Raw genomic sequence first — 17,374 nt, 5'->3', positions numbered from 1 at the left:
ACAGCACTATTATGTATATGGCTAAAAATTTGGAGAACCTAAAAGAAATGGATAAATTTCTAAAAACAATCAACCAAGACCGAATCAGAAAGACTTATGAACAAATAAATTACCAGTAAAGAGACTGAAGGGCTTCCCTGGTAGGTCAGCTGGTAAAGAATGCACTTGCAATGCGGGAGACCTGGGTTTGATTCCTGGGTGGGGAAGATTCCCTGGAGGAGGGCATGGCAACCCACTCCAGTGTTCTTGCCTGGAGAATCCCATGGACAGAGAAACCTGGTGGGCTACAGTCCATAGGATTGCAAAGAGATGGACAAGACTGAAGCAACTTAGCAGGCACACACACACAAAGAGACTGAAGCAGTAATCAAAAATAAAGTCCAGGGCCAAGTAGCTTCACTGGTGAATTCTCTCAATCATTTGAATAGGAATTAATACCAATCTTTCTCAAATATTTAAAAAGACGAAGAAAAGGGAATACTTTTAAGCTTATTTTATGAGGCCAGCATTATCCTGATCCTAAATCAGACAAGGACACTATAAGAAAGTAAAATTACAGGCCAATATCCCTGATATACCTAGAGGCAAACTCCTCAACAATATATTAGCAAATGAACTCAATAATACAGTAAAAAGATCAGGCACCAAGATCAAGTGGGAATCATCTCTTGCATGCAAACATGTTTCAATATGCACAATCCATTCAGTGTAATACATTATATTAACTAAAGAAAGTGAAAATGGGAGGGAGGAGCTAAGATGTCGGAGGAATAGGACAGGGAGAACACTTTCTCCCCCACAAATTCATCAAAAGAACATTTAAACGCTGAGTAAATTCCACAAAACAACTTCTGAATGCCAGCAGAGGACATCAGGCACCAAGAAAAGCAACCCAAGTCTTCAAAAGGAGGTAGAAAAAAATATAAAAGACAAAAAAGGGCACAAAAGAGGGAGGGATGGAGTTCCGTCCCGGGAAGGGAGTCTTAAAAAGAGAGAAGTTTCCAAACACCAGGAAACCTTCTCACTGCTGAATCTGTGCCGAGCCTTGGAAGCACAGAGGGCAACATAACAGGGAGGAAAAATAAATAAACAATTAAAACCCGCACATTGCGAGCCCTACAGTAACTCCCCCAGCGGAGAAGCAGTGCAGACACCTGCATCCACCATTAGCAAGCGGGGGCTGGGCAGGGAGGCATGGCGCGGGCTGCATCGCAATAATCTGGCCTGAATACGCCGAGCGCTATCTGAGCGAAATAATTTGGGCTAGCAAACCAGACTGTGGGATATCTACCACGCGAAAAGCCAGCCCTAACCTATGACACTGCCAGGCCCGTGCACGGAACAAAGGACTGAACAGAGATAGCCGGCGGCAGACCATCCCCCTCGGGTGATAGGCAGCCAGAGCTGGAAGGGGACAATCGCAGCCCCAGAGAGACATTATCTATAAAACTGTAAGCAGGCTTCTTTGCTAACTAAAACTTCTTGGGGGTCTGGATGGTCAACATCTGCCTGAGAAGGTGTGCCGGTGCACACCTAGATAACCGAGCGGCGGGGAGTCCATAAGTGGCAGCAATCGCGCGTGCCAAACACCTCATCACCTGAGCTGCTCGGATCTGGGAAGGGCACAAAACGCAGGCCCAACCGAGAGTCTGCGCCTCTGAGGACTACCCGAGTGCCTGAACCTGAGCAGCTTCGACCTGGGAAGTACAGACAGCCCAGGGCCGGCCACGGATGGTTCCCGGCGGAGCAACCTAAGCCTAAGCAGCTTGGGCAGAGAGGCTACACGCACCATGAACGGGGGGCAGACCCAGTGTGGCTGAGGCACTGCGAGCACACGCCAGTGTTATTTGTTTGCAGCATCCCTCCCTACCTCCCTTCAGCGCGACTGAACAACTGAGCCTAAAAAAAAAAAAAAAAGTGTCCTCCACCGTCCCCTTGTGTCAGGGTGGAAACCAGACACTGAAGAGACAGCAAACAGAAGAAGCTATAACAGAGGGAACCGCCTTGGAAGATACAGGCAATAGATTAAAACCCTGTGGTTACTACCAACTACATAGGAAGGGGCCTATAGATCTTGAGAAATATAAGTCGGACCAAGGAACTAGCCAAAAATGAACTGAACCCACAATAGTCACAACAAAACCAGAGAAAGTCCTAGATATATTTTTACTATTTGTACGATCATTCTTTCTTTTTTAATTATTTTTTTTAATTAAAAAAAATTTTTAAGTCCTCTATTATTCCTTTAATTTCCACTTTTATAACCGATTACTTTGCAAAAAAAAAAAAAAACCCTATTTTTTTTTCTTTTTAAAGCAAACTTCATATATATATTTTTAAATAATTTTTGACTTTTTTTTTCCTTCTCTTCTTTAACATTGTATTTTTGAAATTCCAAACTCTACTCTAGATTTCTAATTTTAGCTTTTTGGTATTTGTTATCAATTTTGTACCTATAGTTTGTTTTTTTTTTTTTTTATAATTTCTGTGACCCTTTTTTCTTTTTTCTTTTTCTTTTTCTCTGTTTCTTTCTCTTCTTCTTTTAAATAACATTGTATATCTGAAATTCCAAACTCCACCCTAGATTTTTAATTTATGCTTTTTGGTATTTGTTATCAATTTTGTACCTGTATTTTTTTTTATATAATTTATGCGACTTTGTTTGTTCTTCTTTTTTTTTTTTTTCCCCTCTCTCTTTCTTTTTCTTCTTCTTTTTTTAACATTGTATTTTTGAAATTCCAAACTCTACTCTAGATTTTTAACTTTTGCTTTTTGGTATTAGTTATCAATTTTGTACCTATATTTTCTTTATAATTTTTGCAACCTTGTTTGTTTTTGTTTGTTCGTTTTTTCTCTCTTTCTTTTCCTTCTTCTTTTCTTTAACATCGTATTTTTGAAATTCCAAACTCTACTCTAGATTTTTAATTTTTGCTTTTATGTATTTGTTACCAATTTTGTACCTTTAAGAACCCAATCTTCAGTACCCATTTTTCACTAGGGAGCGAGACTACTGGCTTAACTGGTCTCTCCCCCTTTGGACTCTCCTTTTTCTCCACTCGGTCGCCTGTGTCTCCTCCCTAACTCCTCTCTACTCTACCCAACTCTGTGAATTTCTGTGTGTTCCAGAAGGTAGAGAACACTTAGGGAACTGATTACTGGCTGGATCTGTCTCCCTCCTTTTCATTACCCCCCTTTATCCTCCTGGCCACCTCTGACATCTTCCTCCTTCTTCTCTTCTCTGTATAACTCTGTAAACAACTCTGAGCGGTCCAGTTGTGGAGTGCACATATGTAAGAGATCACTGAATAGCCCACTCTCTCCTCTGTTGATTCCACCTCATCTCATTCGGGTCACCTCTAACTCCCTCCTCACTCTTCTCTTCTCCATACAATGCTGTAAACCTCTCTGGGTGAAACAAGTTTCAGGGCAAGACATACCAAGCAAATTCTCCAGCAGCAAGGAACACAGCCCTGAGCTCCAAGATACAGGCGGCCCAAAGTCACCCCAAAACCACAGAAATCCCATAACGCATTACTGTACATTTCATTGCACTCCAGAGAAAAGAAATACAGCTCCACCCACGAGAACACTGACACAAGCTTCCCTAACCAAGAAACCTTGACAAGCCACCTGTACAAACCCACACAGAGTGAGGAAACGCCACAATAAATAGAACTCCACAAACTGCCAGAATACAGAAAGGACACCCCAAACTCAGCAATTTAAACAAGATGAAGAGACAGAGGAATACCCAGCAGATAAAGGAACAGGATAAACGCCCACCAAACCAAACAAAAGAGGAAGAGATAGGGAATCTACCTGATAAAGAATTCCGAATCATGATAGTGAAATTGATCCAAAATCTTGAAATCAAAATGGAAACACAGATAAATAGCCTGGAGACAAGGATTGAAAAGATGCAAGAAAGGTTTAACAAGGACCTAGAAGAAATAAAAGAGCCATTATAGAATGAATAATGCAATAAATGAAATGAAAAACACTCTGGATGCAACAAATAGTAGAATAACAGAGGCAGAAGATAGGATTAGTGAATTAGAAGATAGAATGATAGAAATAAATGAATCAGAGAGGATAAAAGAAAACCGAATTAAAAGAAATGAGGACAATCTCAGAGACCTCCAGGACAGTATTAAACGCTACAACATTTGAATCATAGGGGTCCCAGAAGAAGAAGACAAAAAGAAAGACCATGAGAAAATACTTGAAGAGATAATAGTTGAAAACTTCCCTAAAATGGGGAAGGAAATAATCACCCAAGTCCAAGAAACCCAGAGAGTCCCAAACAGGATAAACCCAAGGCAAAACACCCCCAAGACACGTATTAATCAAATTAACAAAGATCAAACACAAAGAACAAATATTAAAAGCAGCAGGGGAAAAACAATAAATAACACACAAGGGAATTCCCATAAGGATAACAGCTGATCTTTCAATAGAAACTCTTCAAGCCAGGAGGGAATGGCAAGACATACTTAAAGTGATGAAAGAAAATAACCTACAGCCAGATTATTGTACCCAGCAAGGATCTCATTCAAATATGAAGGAGAAATGGAAAGCTTCTCAGACAAGCAAAAGCTGAGAGAATTCAGCACCACCAAACCAGCTCTCCAACAAATACTAAAGGATATTCTCTAGACAGGAAACACAAAAACGGTGTATAAACTCGAACCCAAAACAATAAAGTAAATGGCAATGGGATCATACTTATCAGTAATTACCTTAAACGTAAATGGGTTGAACGCCCCAACCAAAAGACAAAGACTGGCTGAATGGATACAAAAACAAGACCCCTACATATGTTGTCTACAAGAGACCCACCTCAAAACAGGGGACACAGACAGACTGAAAGTGAAGGGCTGGAAAAAGATTTTCCATGCAAATAAGGACCAAAATAAAGCAGGAGTAGCAATACTTATATCAGATAAAATAGACTTTAAAACAAAGGCTGTGAAAAGAGACAAAGACGGTCACTACATAATGATCAAAGGATCAATCCAAGAAGAAGATATAACAATTATAAATATATATGCACCCAACACGGGAGCACCACAATATGTAAGACAAATGCTAACAATATGAAAGGAGAAATTAACAATAACACAATAATAGTGGGAGACTTTAATACCCCACTCACACCTATGGATAGATCAACTAAACAGAAAATTAACAAGGAAACACAAACTTTAAATGATATAATAGACCAGTTAGACCTAATGGATATCTATAGGACATTTCATCCCAAAACAATGAATTTCACCTTTTTCTCAAGCGCACATGAAACCTTCTCCAGGATAGATCACATCCTGGGCCATAAATCTAGCCTTGGTAAATTCAAAAAAATAGAAATCATTCCAAGCATCTTTTCTGACCACAATGCAGTAAGATTAGATCTCAATTACAGGAGAAAAACTATTAAAAATTCCAACATATGGAGGCTGAACAACACGCTGCTGAATAACCAACAAATCACAGAAGAAATCAAAAAAGAAATCAAAATTTGCATAGAAATGAATGAAAGTGAAAACACAACAACCCAAAACCTATGGGACACTGTAAAAGCAGTCCTAAGGGGAAAGTTCATAGCAATACAGGCATACCTCAAGAAACAAGAAAAAAGTCAAATAAATAACCTAACCCTACACCTAAAGCAACTAGAAAAGGAAGAAATGAAGAACCCCAGGGTTAGTAGAAGGAAAGACATCTTAAAAATTAGGGCAGAAATAAATGCAAAAGAAACAAAAGAGACCATAGAAAAAATCAACAAAGCCAAAAGCTGGTTCTTTGAAAGGATAAATAAAATTGACAAACCATTAGCCAGACTCATCAAGAAACAAAGGGAGAAAAATCAAATCAATAAAATTAGAAATGAAAATGGAGAGATCACAACAGACAACACAGAAATACAAAGGATCATAAGAGACTACTATCAACAATTATATGCCAAGAAAATGGACAACGTGGAAGAAATGGACAAATTCTTAGAAAAGTACAACTTTCCAAAACTGGACCAGGAAGAAATAGAAAATCTTAACAGACCCATCACAAGCATGGAAATTGAAACTATAATCAAAAATCTTCCAGCAAACAAAAGCCCAGGTCCAGACGGCTTCACAGCTGAATTCTACCAAAAATTTAGAAAAGAGCTATCATCTATCCTGCTCAAACTCTTCCAGAAAATTGCAGAGGAAGGTAAACTTCCAAACTCATTCTATGAGGCCACCATCACCCTAATACCAAAACCTGACAAAGATCCCACAAAAAAAGAAAACTACAGGCCAATATCACTGATGAACATAGATGCAAAAATCCTTAACAAAATTTTAGCAATCAGAATCCAACAACACATTAAAAAGATCATACACCATGACCAAGTGGGCTTTATCCCAGGGATGCAAGGATTCTTCAATATCCGCAAACCAATCAATGTAATACACCACATTAACAAATTAAAAAATAAAAACCATATGACTATCTCAATAGATGCAGAGAAAGCCTTTGACAAAATTCAACATCCATTTATGATAAGAACTCTCCAGAAAGCAGGAATAGAAGGAACATACCTCAACATAATAAAAGCTATATATGACAAACCCACAGCAAACAGTATCCTCAAAAATTGAAAGCATTTCCTCTAAAGTCAGGAACAAGACAAGGGTGCCCACTTTCACCATTACTATTCAACATAGTTTTGGAAGTTTTGGCCACAGCAATCAGAGCAGAAAAAGAAATAAAAGGAATCCAAATTGGAAAAGAAGAATAAAACTCTCACTATTTGCAGATGACATGATCCTCTACATAGAAAACCCTAAAGACTCCACCAGAAAATTACTAGAACTAATCAATGATTATAGTAAAGGTGCAGGATATAAAATCAACACACAGAAGTCCCTTGCATTCCTATACACTAATAATGAGAAAACAGAAAGAGAAATTAAGGAAACAATTCCATTCACCATGGCAATGGAAAGAATAAAATACTTAGGAATATATCTACCTAAAGAAACTAAAGACCTGTATATAGATAACTATAAAACACTGGTGAAAGAAATCAAAGAGGATACTAATAGATGGAGAAATATACCATGTTCATGGATTGGAAGAATCAATATAGTGAAAATGAGTATACTACCCAAAGCAATTTATAGATTCAATGCAATCCCTATCAAGCTACCAACGGTATTCTTCACAGAGCTAGAACAAATAATTTCACAATTTGTATGGAAATACAAAAAACCTCGAATAGCCAAAGTGATCTTGAGAAAGAAGAATGGAACTGGAGGAATCAACCTACCTGACTTCAGGCTCTATTACAAAGCCACAGTTATCAAGACAGTATGGTACTGGCACAAAGACAGAAATATTGATCAATGGAACAAAATAGAAAGCCCAGAGATAAATCCATGCACATATGGACACTTTATCTTTGACAAAGGAGGCAGGAATATACAATGGATTAAAGACAATCTCTTTAACAAGTGGTGCTGGGAAAACTGGTCAGCCACTTGTAAAAGAATGAAACTAGAACACTTTCTAACACCGTACACAAAAATAAACTCAAAATGAATTAAAGATCTCAACATAAGACCAGAAACTATAAAACTCCTAGAGGAGAACATAGGCAAAACACTCTCCGACATACATCACAGCAGGATCCTCTATGACCCACCTCCCAGAATATTGGAAATAAAAGCAAAAATAAATAAATGGGACCTAATTAAACTTAAAAGCTTCTGCACATCAAAGGAAACTATTAGCAAGGTGAAAATGCAGCCTTCAGAATGGGAGAAAATAATAGCTAATGAAGCAACTGACAAACAACTAATCTCAAAAATATACAAGCAACTCCTACAGCTCAATTCCAGAAAAATAAATGACCCAATCAAAAAATGGGCCAAAGAACTAAATAGACATTTCTCCAAAGAAGACATACAGATGGCTAAAAAACACATGAAAAGATGCTCAACATCACTCATTATCAGAGAAATGCAAATCAAAACCACTATGAGGTACCATTTCACGCCAGTCAGAATGGCTGCAATCCAAAAGTCTATAAGCAATAAATGCTGGAGAGGGTGTGGAGAAAAGGGAACCCTCTTACACTGTTGGTGGGAATGCAAACTAATACAGCCACTATGGAAAACAGTGTGGAGATTCCTTAAAAAACTGGAAATAGAACTGCCTTATGATCCAGCAATCCCACTGCTGGGCATACACACTGAGGAAACCAGAAGGGAAAGAGACACGTGTACCCCAATGTTCATCACAGCACTGTTTATAATAGCCAGGACATGGAAGCAACCTAGATGTCCATCAGCAGATGAATGGATAAGAAAGGTATGGTACATATACACAATGGAGTATTACTCAGCCATTAAAAAGAATACATTTGAGTAAATTCTAATGAGGTGGATGAAACTGGAGCCTATTATACAGAGTGAAGTAAGCCAGAAAGAAAATCATCAATACAGTATACTGACACATATATATGGAATTTAGAAAGATGGTAACAATAACCCTGCATACGAGACAGCAAAAGAGACACTGATGTATAGAACAGTCTTTTGGACTCTGTGGGAGAGGGAGAGGGTGGGATGATTTGGGAGAATGGCATTGAAATATGTATAATATCATATATGAAATAAGTCACCGGTCCAGGTTCAATGCACGATACTGGATGCTTGGGGCTGGTGCAGTGGGACGACCCGGAGGGATGGTATGGGGAGGGAGGAGGAAGGAGGGTTCAGGATGAGGAACACATGTATACCTGTGGCGGATTCATTTCAATATATGGCAAAACCAATACAATATTGTTAAGTTAAAAAATAAAATTAAATTAAAAAAAAAAGATAAAATTGGTATATCTATAGCAAGTAGCCTTGCTTCCCATAAACAGTCTGCCTGCCAACCAGGTAGATTATTTTTATTTACACATCACACGTTTGTCCATGTAGAAAATACCCCTCAGTTGGTAAGATCCCCTAGAGATGGGAATGGCAACCCACTCCAGTATTCTTGCCTGGAAAGTCCCATTGATACAGGAGCCTGGCGGGCTACAGTCCATGGGGTCGCAAAGAGTTGGACACGACAGGGACTAAACAACAGCAACAATGCATGTTCTCTACAAAAATCTTAACATTAATGAAAGAAATTAGAGAGGACATAAATAAAGAGGCTATGGATCCAAAGACTCCATATGTTAAGATGTCAATTGTCCCAAATCAATTTGATTTTTCCCAAATCAATTCATAAATTCAACACAATCTCAAGCAAATTACTTCAGTTTCTTCTGGTAGAAGCTATTGCTTAACTTATGTGGAAGTGCAAAAACCTAGCATAAGCCTTGAATAAGACAAAGAAAACATCTCTTGCATTTCCATATTTCAAAACATGTATGAAGCCCCAGTAATTAAGATAGAATGCTCTGTTGGTATGAGGATAAAATGAAGTCAATAAACAGAATCAAGTCCAAAAAGAGGTCATAATGCATGTGTCATAGATTTTTTTTTTCTCTAAAAGTGCCTATGCAGCTCCATGGGGCTTCTCCTGTGGCTTAGCTGGTAAAGAATCCACCTGCAATGTGGGAGACCTGGGTTCAATCCCTGGGTTTGGAAGATCCCCTGGAGAAGGGAAAGGCTACCCACTCCAATATTCTGGCCTGGAGAATTCCATGGACTGTATAGTCCATGGGGTTGCAATGAGTTGGACACGACTGAGTGATTTTCACTTTCACTTTTAAAGATGCCTATGCTCAAACTACTGCACAATTGCACTCATCTCACATGCTAGTAAAGTAATGCTCAAAATTCTCCAAGCCAGGCTTCAGCAATATGTGAACCGTGAACCTCCTGATATTCAAGCTGGTTTTAGAAATGGCAGAGGAACCCGAGATCAAATTGCCAACATCCGCTGGATCATGGAAAAAGCAAGAGAGTTCCAGAAAAACATCTATTTCTGCTTTACTGACTATGCCAAAGCCCTTGACTTGTGGATCACAATAAACTGTGGAAAATTCTTCAAGAGATGGGTATACCAGACCACCTGATCTGCCTCTTGAGAAATCTGTATGCAGGTCAGGAAGCAACAGTTAGAACTGGACATGGAACAACAGACTGGTTCCAAATAGGAAAAGGAGTACGTCAAGGCCGTATATTGTCACCCTGTTTATTTAACTTATATGCAAAAGCCTCTTGATGAAAGTGAAAGTGGAGAGTGAAAAAGTTGGCTTAAAGCTCAACATTCAGAAAAAGAAGATCATGGCATCCGGTCCCACCACTTCATGGGAAATAGATGGGGAAACAGTGGAAACAGTGTCAGACTTTATTTTTCTGGGCTCCAAAATCACTACAAATGGTGACTGCAGTCATGAAATTAAAAGATGCTTACTCCTTGGAAGGAAAGTTATGACCAACCTAGATAGCATATTCAAAAGCAGAGACTTTACTTTGCCAACAAAGTTTCGTCTAGTCAAGGCTATGGTTTTTCCTGTGGTCATGTATGGATGTGAGAGTTGGACTGTGAAGAAGGCTGAGCGCCAAACAATTGATGCTTTTGAACTGTGGCATTGGAGAAGACTCTTGAGAGTCCCTTGGACTGCAAGGAGATCCAACCAGTCCCTTCTGAAGGAGATCAGCCCTGGGATTTCTTTGGAAGGACTGATGCTAAAGCTGAAACTCCAGTACTTTGGCCACCTCATGTGAAGAGTTGACTCATTGGAAAAGACTCTGATGCTGGGAGGGATTGGGGGCAGGAGGAGAAGGGGACGACAAAGGATGAGATGGCTGGATGGCATCACTGACTCGATGGACGTAGTCTGAGTGAACTCTGGGAGTTGGTGATGGACAGGGAGGCCTGGCGTGTGCTGCGATTCATAGGGTCGCAAAGAGTCGGACACAACTGAGCGATTGATCTGATCTGATCTGATGCAGCTCCATTGGAGAAGGCAATGGCAACCCACTCCAGTACTCTTGCCTGGAAAATCCCATGGGCGGAGAAGCCTGGTAGGCTGTAGTCCATGGGGTGGTGAAGAGTCGGACACGACTGACTAACTTCACTTTCACTTTTCACTTTCATTCACTGGAGAAGGAAATGGCAACCCACTCCAGTGTTCTTGCCTGGAGAATCCCAGGGACAGGGGAGCCTGGTGGTCTGCCGTCTATGGGGTAGCACAGAGTCAGACACGACTGAAGTGACTTAGCAGCAGCAGCATGCAGCTCCATAGGGGGAAAGTTGGTCTTTCTAGGATAATAGCTAGAATAATTGGTTATTTGTATTTTTTGGAAGTAGCAGTGTTTTGTAGCTTTCTGTGTATAAGTTCTGTACATGTTTTCTTAGATTTATGCCTAAGGATTTAGGGTCTTTCTTGAGCCATTGTAAATAGTATTATATTATTAATTTAGATATCCACGTTTATTGCTACTATATAGAAATGCATTTGATTTTGTGTTTACCTTGTATATCCTGAGACGTTCTGAACCCACTTACTAGTTGTAAGAATTTTGGAGGGTATATTCTTTGGGATTTTCTACATAGATAGAAAATAGTGGTAATTTGACTGCCTTTCTGGCTTAAAAGGTTGTTTATATATTTACTTGCTTTACTGCACTGGCTACAATGTCCAGCACTGTGCTGAAGGAGAGTGATTAAAATGGATATTCTCCCTTTGTTCCCTTCCTTAGGGAAAAATATAGAGTCTTTTACCAGTAAACATACTAAGAGCTGTTGGGGAAATTCTTCATTATTCTTGTGTTTCTTAGAGTTTTCACCATGGTAGACTATTGGATTTTGGCAAATGCTTTTTCTACACATTGCTGCTGATGAACTAGCTCATCTTATTGTTGACTCAAAACTCCTCCACTTCCCATTAGAAGTCCTCCTCATCTTCTTTGTTTTGGGCCAAGTATGCATGTAGCCATGATGGCAAATGACAGCCACTTCTCTTCAAGGTCACCCAGTATTGTGAGACTGAAGGAGGTGAGACAGACAAGTCTTTGTGGGTTCCAAGTGTCCTCATAGTTTGTCTGACTTTATGTGTCACAGTTTGTCCATGCTTTCGTCCTCACCAAACTTTCCTTTACAAATGTTACTCTAAGCTCACTTAAAGTGAATTCAGGCTCAACATCACATATAAAAACAACAGCTTTGTACAGACTTGTCCACCAGCTCTAGCCATTGCCTGAGATTTAGTCCTTATAACTAATCTCTTATTCTACATCACCCATGGTTCTGCTTTTCTGATTGTGCCCTGACACAAAGTCTAAGAGGAAATGACTAAGGACATGGTTTTGATGGTGACTTCACACAGATAGACCCAGGTTTGTGATGAAGTACAACTGCCAGTTTAAACCATTATGGGACAAGTTTTCAAATCTAGACAACTTTACACATGTTCTGTATGGCTGACTTAAAGTCAAAAATTCAAGAGGAGAATGTATTAGTAGAAAGTTACTCTGGACACCTGTTTCCAATGACATAGAAGGAGCCTTCCTCTAGAATTAAATCTTCTGATCCAGACCACAACTTAAACAACCACAGGACTATCATTTCTTGTCTGGGGTCTGCGGGTGTGCATTTCAGCTGGGGTCCTGCAGCAGGGGGGCTCTCTCTTATCAAGCTCTGGGTTTTTGTACAGCTTTTCCTATTACTTCAAGCACTGTGAGTTCCCAGAGAGCACAGAAGTACTTTGCAGAATCTTCCAGCTGTAAGGATGAAATGATGAGGCTGATGGATTTATCTGCTTTCTGGAAGTTTACAGAATAGCGGCCATTCCTTGCATTACCGTATTCTGAATACTGTTCAATAAGGTAAGTCATCTGTCCATTGGGAAGTTGCTTGTACCAAAAAAGGTTGTAATAACTCCAATAATTTGTTTCATACCGACAATTCAGGGTGACTGACTGCCCCACTTGGCTGGATGTAACTGGCTGGTCTTGAGTAACTTTCTGGGCCACACCAGATGCTGTGGGGGAAAAAAAAAAATCAGAAAACAAAGATGAAGCAGTGAATAAAATAGTGTAGGAGTTATTTAGGATCCAAAGACCAAAAAATGAAATCATAAGATGCCTGCTTTTCTCCAGTCCTCCTTTCCTCCCCAAGTCCCTGTGAAGCTCCACGTGCCTGTGTGCAGGCCTTTCACCCTGAACACTGACACCCATGTTTGGAAGCCTCCCTACCAGAGAAGGTGAAGACCAGGAACACCCAGAGCAGACTGGAGAGCGGCATGAGGCATGGATTTCCCTACACAAATGTGCTTAGTTCTGCCTCAAGCTGAGAGTTCAGTGTCTTTGAGTGCCTGGCAGCACATATACATACTACCCAGTACCTGTGTGACCCCCTGCAACAGGAAGTGGGGATTGTCATGTTCATAGACCACGTGGTCTGTGCATGCATGGGAAAAAGTCTGGCTCACCACAAATCTTTACTTTGTCTACTTGTTTTTCCCTGGTCATTAAATTAATCAGATCCTGAAAGAAGGCATGAAAAAAGCAATCAGTATTAAAATTTGAGCTGAGGGGAAGTGAATATTAAGCAAGTTGACATACATTAATAATTATTCAGCAAAATGGTTTTTCCAGATGATTTAAAATATAACTTACTATAGCCTATGAAATGTTCTGTTATCTATTAAGTGGTCATTTATTAGCCTACACTTACTTTTCTCTATCCAGAATCTAATGACTCTTTAAGAAAACTTGCAGATCTTAGGCTTCTTGGTGAATGGAAATTTTATTCAAAATAATTATTGTATCTCTTTGTCTTTGTATTGAGTTCTAAGACTCTATTTAGGTTTTTCAATAAATAAAGTTACTTCACCATAAATGACAAAAAAATCAGTCCATCTGACTTTCAGAGTATATTCAGTTTTAAGTTTCGAATGAAATTATAACAGGAATAAAATATTCTTTTGAAATTTGAAATTAAGTCTTATTTATTAGACTTTGAGGAAGATCAGGATATTCAGTCCTGTTCCCTCCACAAGTAGAATTGCATTTATTAGACCATGTGTCCTGGAATTGTCCTGATGTCACATTTTCTATGTCATTGGTCCAAAGTGTTCAGTCTCACTTGTTAGTGGCTCATTATTTTTCTCTTTGTAAAATAAATTCAAGATAAGTATGCCAAGTCTTTCTGTGACACAATGCTGTAATGCTCTCCCACAGAAGTTGGTATCTACAGGTTTCAAACACTTTGTTGTTGTTTTTCAGTTGCTAAGTCGTGTCTAACTCTTTGTGATCCCATGGACTGCAGCACCCCAGGCTACACTGTACTTCAATATCTCCCAAAGTTGCTCTAATTCATGTCCACTGAGTCAATGATGCTATCTAATCATCTCATCCTCTGCCTCTCCCTTCTCCTTTTGCCTTCAATCTTTCCCATCATCAAGATGTTTTCCAATGAGTTGGCTGTTCGCATCAGGTGGCCAAAGTATTGGAGTTTTAGCTTCAACATCAGTCCTTCCAGTGAATATTCACAGTTGATTCCTATTAGGATTGACTGGTTTGTCTTCCTTGCAGTCCAAGGGACTCTCAAGAGTCTTCTCCAGCCCCACAGTTAAAAAGCATAAATTCTTCAGCTTTCAGCCTTATTTATAGTCCAACTCTTATACCACATGTGACTATTGGAAAAACCATAGCTTTGACTATACAGACCTTTGTCAGCAAAGTGATGTGTCTGCTTTATAATATGTCATCTTAAGCTTCCTAGGTGGCACTAGTGGTTAAGAGCTTGCCTGCAAATGCAGGAGACATAAGAGAAGTGGGTTCAATCCCTGGGTCAGGAAGATCCCCTGGAGGAGGGCATGGCAACCCACTCCAGTATTCTTGCCTGGGAAATCTCATGGACAGAGGATCCTGGAGGGCTACGGTTCATAGGGATGCAGAGCCAGACACGACTGAAGCGACTTAGCCCACCTGCAGGTTCGTCATATCTTTTCTTCCATGGGGCAAGCATCTTTCAATTTCATGGCTGCAGCCACTGTCCATAGGGATTTTGGAGTCCAAGAAAATAAAATCTGTCACTGCTTCTACTTTTCCCCCTTCTATTTGCCATGAAATGATGGGACCAGATGCCATGATCTTAAATTTTTGAATGTTGAGTTTCAAGGCAGCTTTTTCACTTTTATCTTTCACACTCATCAAAAAGCCCTTTCAGTTCCTCTTCATTTTCTCCCATTAGAGAGGTATCTTCTGCGTATCTGAGGTTTTTTATATTTCTCCCAGCAATCTTGATTCCAGCTTGTGATTCATCCAGCCCGGCATTTCACATGTGGTACTCAGCATATAAGTTAAATAAGCAGGCTGACAATATACAGCCTTGAAAGACTGCTTTCCCAATTTGGAACCAGTCCGTTATTCCATGTCCAGTTCTAATTGTTGCTTCTTGACCTGCACACAGGTTTCTCAGAAGATAAGTAAGGTGGGCTGGTATTTCCATCACTTTAAGAATTTTCCACAATTTGTTGTTATCTACACAAAGTTTTTAGCATAGTCAATGAAGTAGAAGTAGATGCTTTTCAGGAATTCCTTTGCTTTCTCCGTGATCCAATGAATGTTAGCAACTTGATCTCTGGTTCCTCTGACTCTTTGAAATCCAGCCTGTACATCTGGAAGTTCTTGGTTCACACACTACTGAAAGCTAGCTTAAAAGATTTTAAGCATAACCTTACTTGCATGTGAAATGAGCACAATTGCATAATAGTTTGAACAATCTTTGGCATTGCCCTTCTTGGGACTGGAATGAAAACTGACCTTTTCGAGTCCCAAACACTTAGTATATGTCAATACCACAGAAGTTGATGACTGAAGTTTTGTATACTGTGCATGATCATGAAGTATGTATCTCTCAATCTTCCACTTAGTTTGATCATCTTAATAGATGAATTAATTTGAAAGAACCAAAGCAAATAAGCAAGTAGAAAAAGAAGCATAAACACAGTCTCCAAAACAGTGCCAGTTCTTAAAATTTAAGGTCAAAAGAACTCATTAATGAGTGATACAAGGAGGAGAGTTTATATGTAGTTGAACCATCTACTCTTCTGTCCCATTTCAACTCTGAGTGACAGGCAGCTGATGTCCTGGTTTCCAATTGTTTACAAGGAAGCAGGAGAGACCACAAATGACCAGAGCAGGCTGGGGAGCAGAATGATAATACATATATTATATGTATTGACTATGCCAAAGCCTTTGACTGTGTGCATCACAATAAACTGTGGAAAATTCTGAAAGAGATGGGAATACCAGACCACCTGATCTGCCTCTTGAGAAATCTGTATGCAGGTCAGGAAGCAACAGTTAGAACTGGACATGGAACAACAGACTGGTTCCAAATAGGAAAAGAAATTCTTCAAGGCTGTATATTGTCACCCTGTTTATTTAACTTATATGCAGAGTACATCATGAAAAACGCTGGACTGGAAGAAACACAAGCTGGAATCAAGATTGCCAGGAGAAATATCAATAACCTCAGATATGCAGATGACACCACCCTTATGGCAGAAAGTGAAGAGGAACTCAAAAGCCTCTTGATGAAAGTGAAAGTGGAGAGTGAAAAAGTTGGCTTAAAGCTCAACATTCAGAAAACGAAGATCATGGCATCTGGTCCCACCACTTCATGGGAAATGGATGGGGAAACAGTGGAAACAGTGTCAGACTTTATTTTTTCTGGGCTCCAAAATCACTACAGATGGTGACTGAAGCCATGAAATTAAAAGATGCATTACTCCTTGGAAGGAAAGTTATGACCAACCTAGATAGCATATTCAAAAGCAGAGACATTATTTTGCCAACAAAGTTCGTCTAGTCAAGACTATGGTTTTTCCAGTGGTCATGTATGGATGTGAGAGTTGGACTGTGAAGAAGGCTGATGCTTTTGAACTGTGGTGTTGGAGAAGACTCTTGAGAGTCCCTTGGACTGCAAGGAGATCCAACCAGTCCATTCTGAAGGAGATCAGCCCTGGGATTTCTTTGGAAGGAATGATGCTAAAGCTGAAACTCCAGTACTTTAGCCACCTTATGCAAAGAGTTGACTCATTCAAAAGACTCTGATGCTGGGAGGGATTGGGGGCAGGAGGAGAAGGGGATGACAGAGGATGAGATGGCTGGATGGCATCACTGACTCGATGGACGTGAGTCTGAGTGAACTCCGGAGGTTGGTGATGGACAGGAGTCCCGGCATGCTGCGATTCATGGGGTCACAAGAGTCGGACACGACTGAGCGACTGATCTGATCTGATCTGATCTGATTATATATATCACAATGTTTTTATATCCACTTTTTATGCATAGTTGTGAAATTTATCCCATTTGTAGGTTCTTGTTCCTACCACTAAAATTAAGATGCAGAATCATTCTATCACCCT

At 39.8% G+C, this 17,374-nt stretch overlaps 1 protein-coding gene and 1 gene segment (V, D, J or C); one reads left to right on the top strand and one right to left on the bottom strand.

The window, feature by feature from the left end:
• Positions 1-17,374, top strand: part of LOC100336282 (T cell receptor alpha chain MC.7.G5) — a gene marked incomplete in the record, with an annotated part of 1,089,855 nt that overhangs the window by 622,234 nt on the left and 450,247 nt on the right.
• BVD1.15 (T cell receptor delta chain variable region BVd1.15) lies at positions 12,531-13,300 on the bottom strand. The segment is given in 2 exon segments: positions 12,531-12,976; positions 13,191-13,300. Coding segments are annotated over 2 exon segments (399 nt in total).

The sequence above is a fragment of the Bos taurus genome, chromosome 10 (genome assembly GCF_002263795.3).
Source record: "Bos taurus isolate L1 Dominette 01449 registration number 42190680 breed Hereford chromosome 10, ARS-UCD2.0, whole genome shotgun sequence".
NCBI classification, from domain to species: Eukaryota; Metazoa; Chordata; class Mammalia; order Artiodactyla; family Bovidae; genus Bos; species Bos taurus.
The sequence above is the reverse complement of the archived record's forward strand: the minus strand, read 5'-3'. Positions and strand labels throughout refer to the sequence as shown.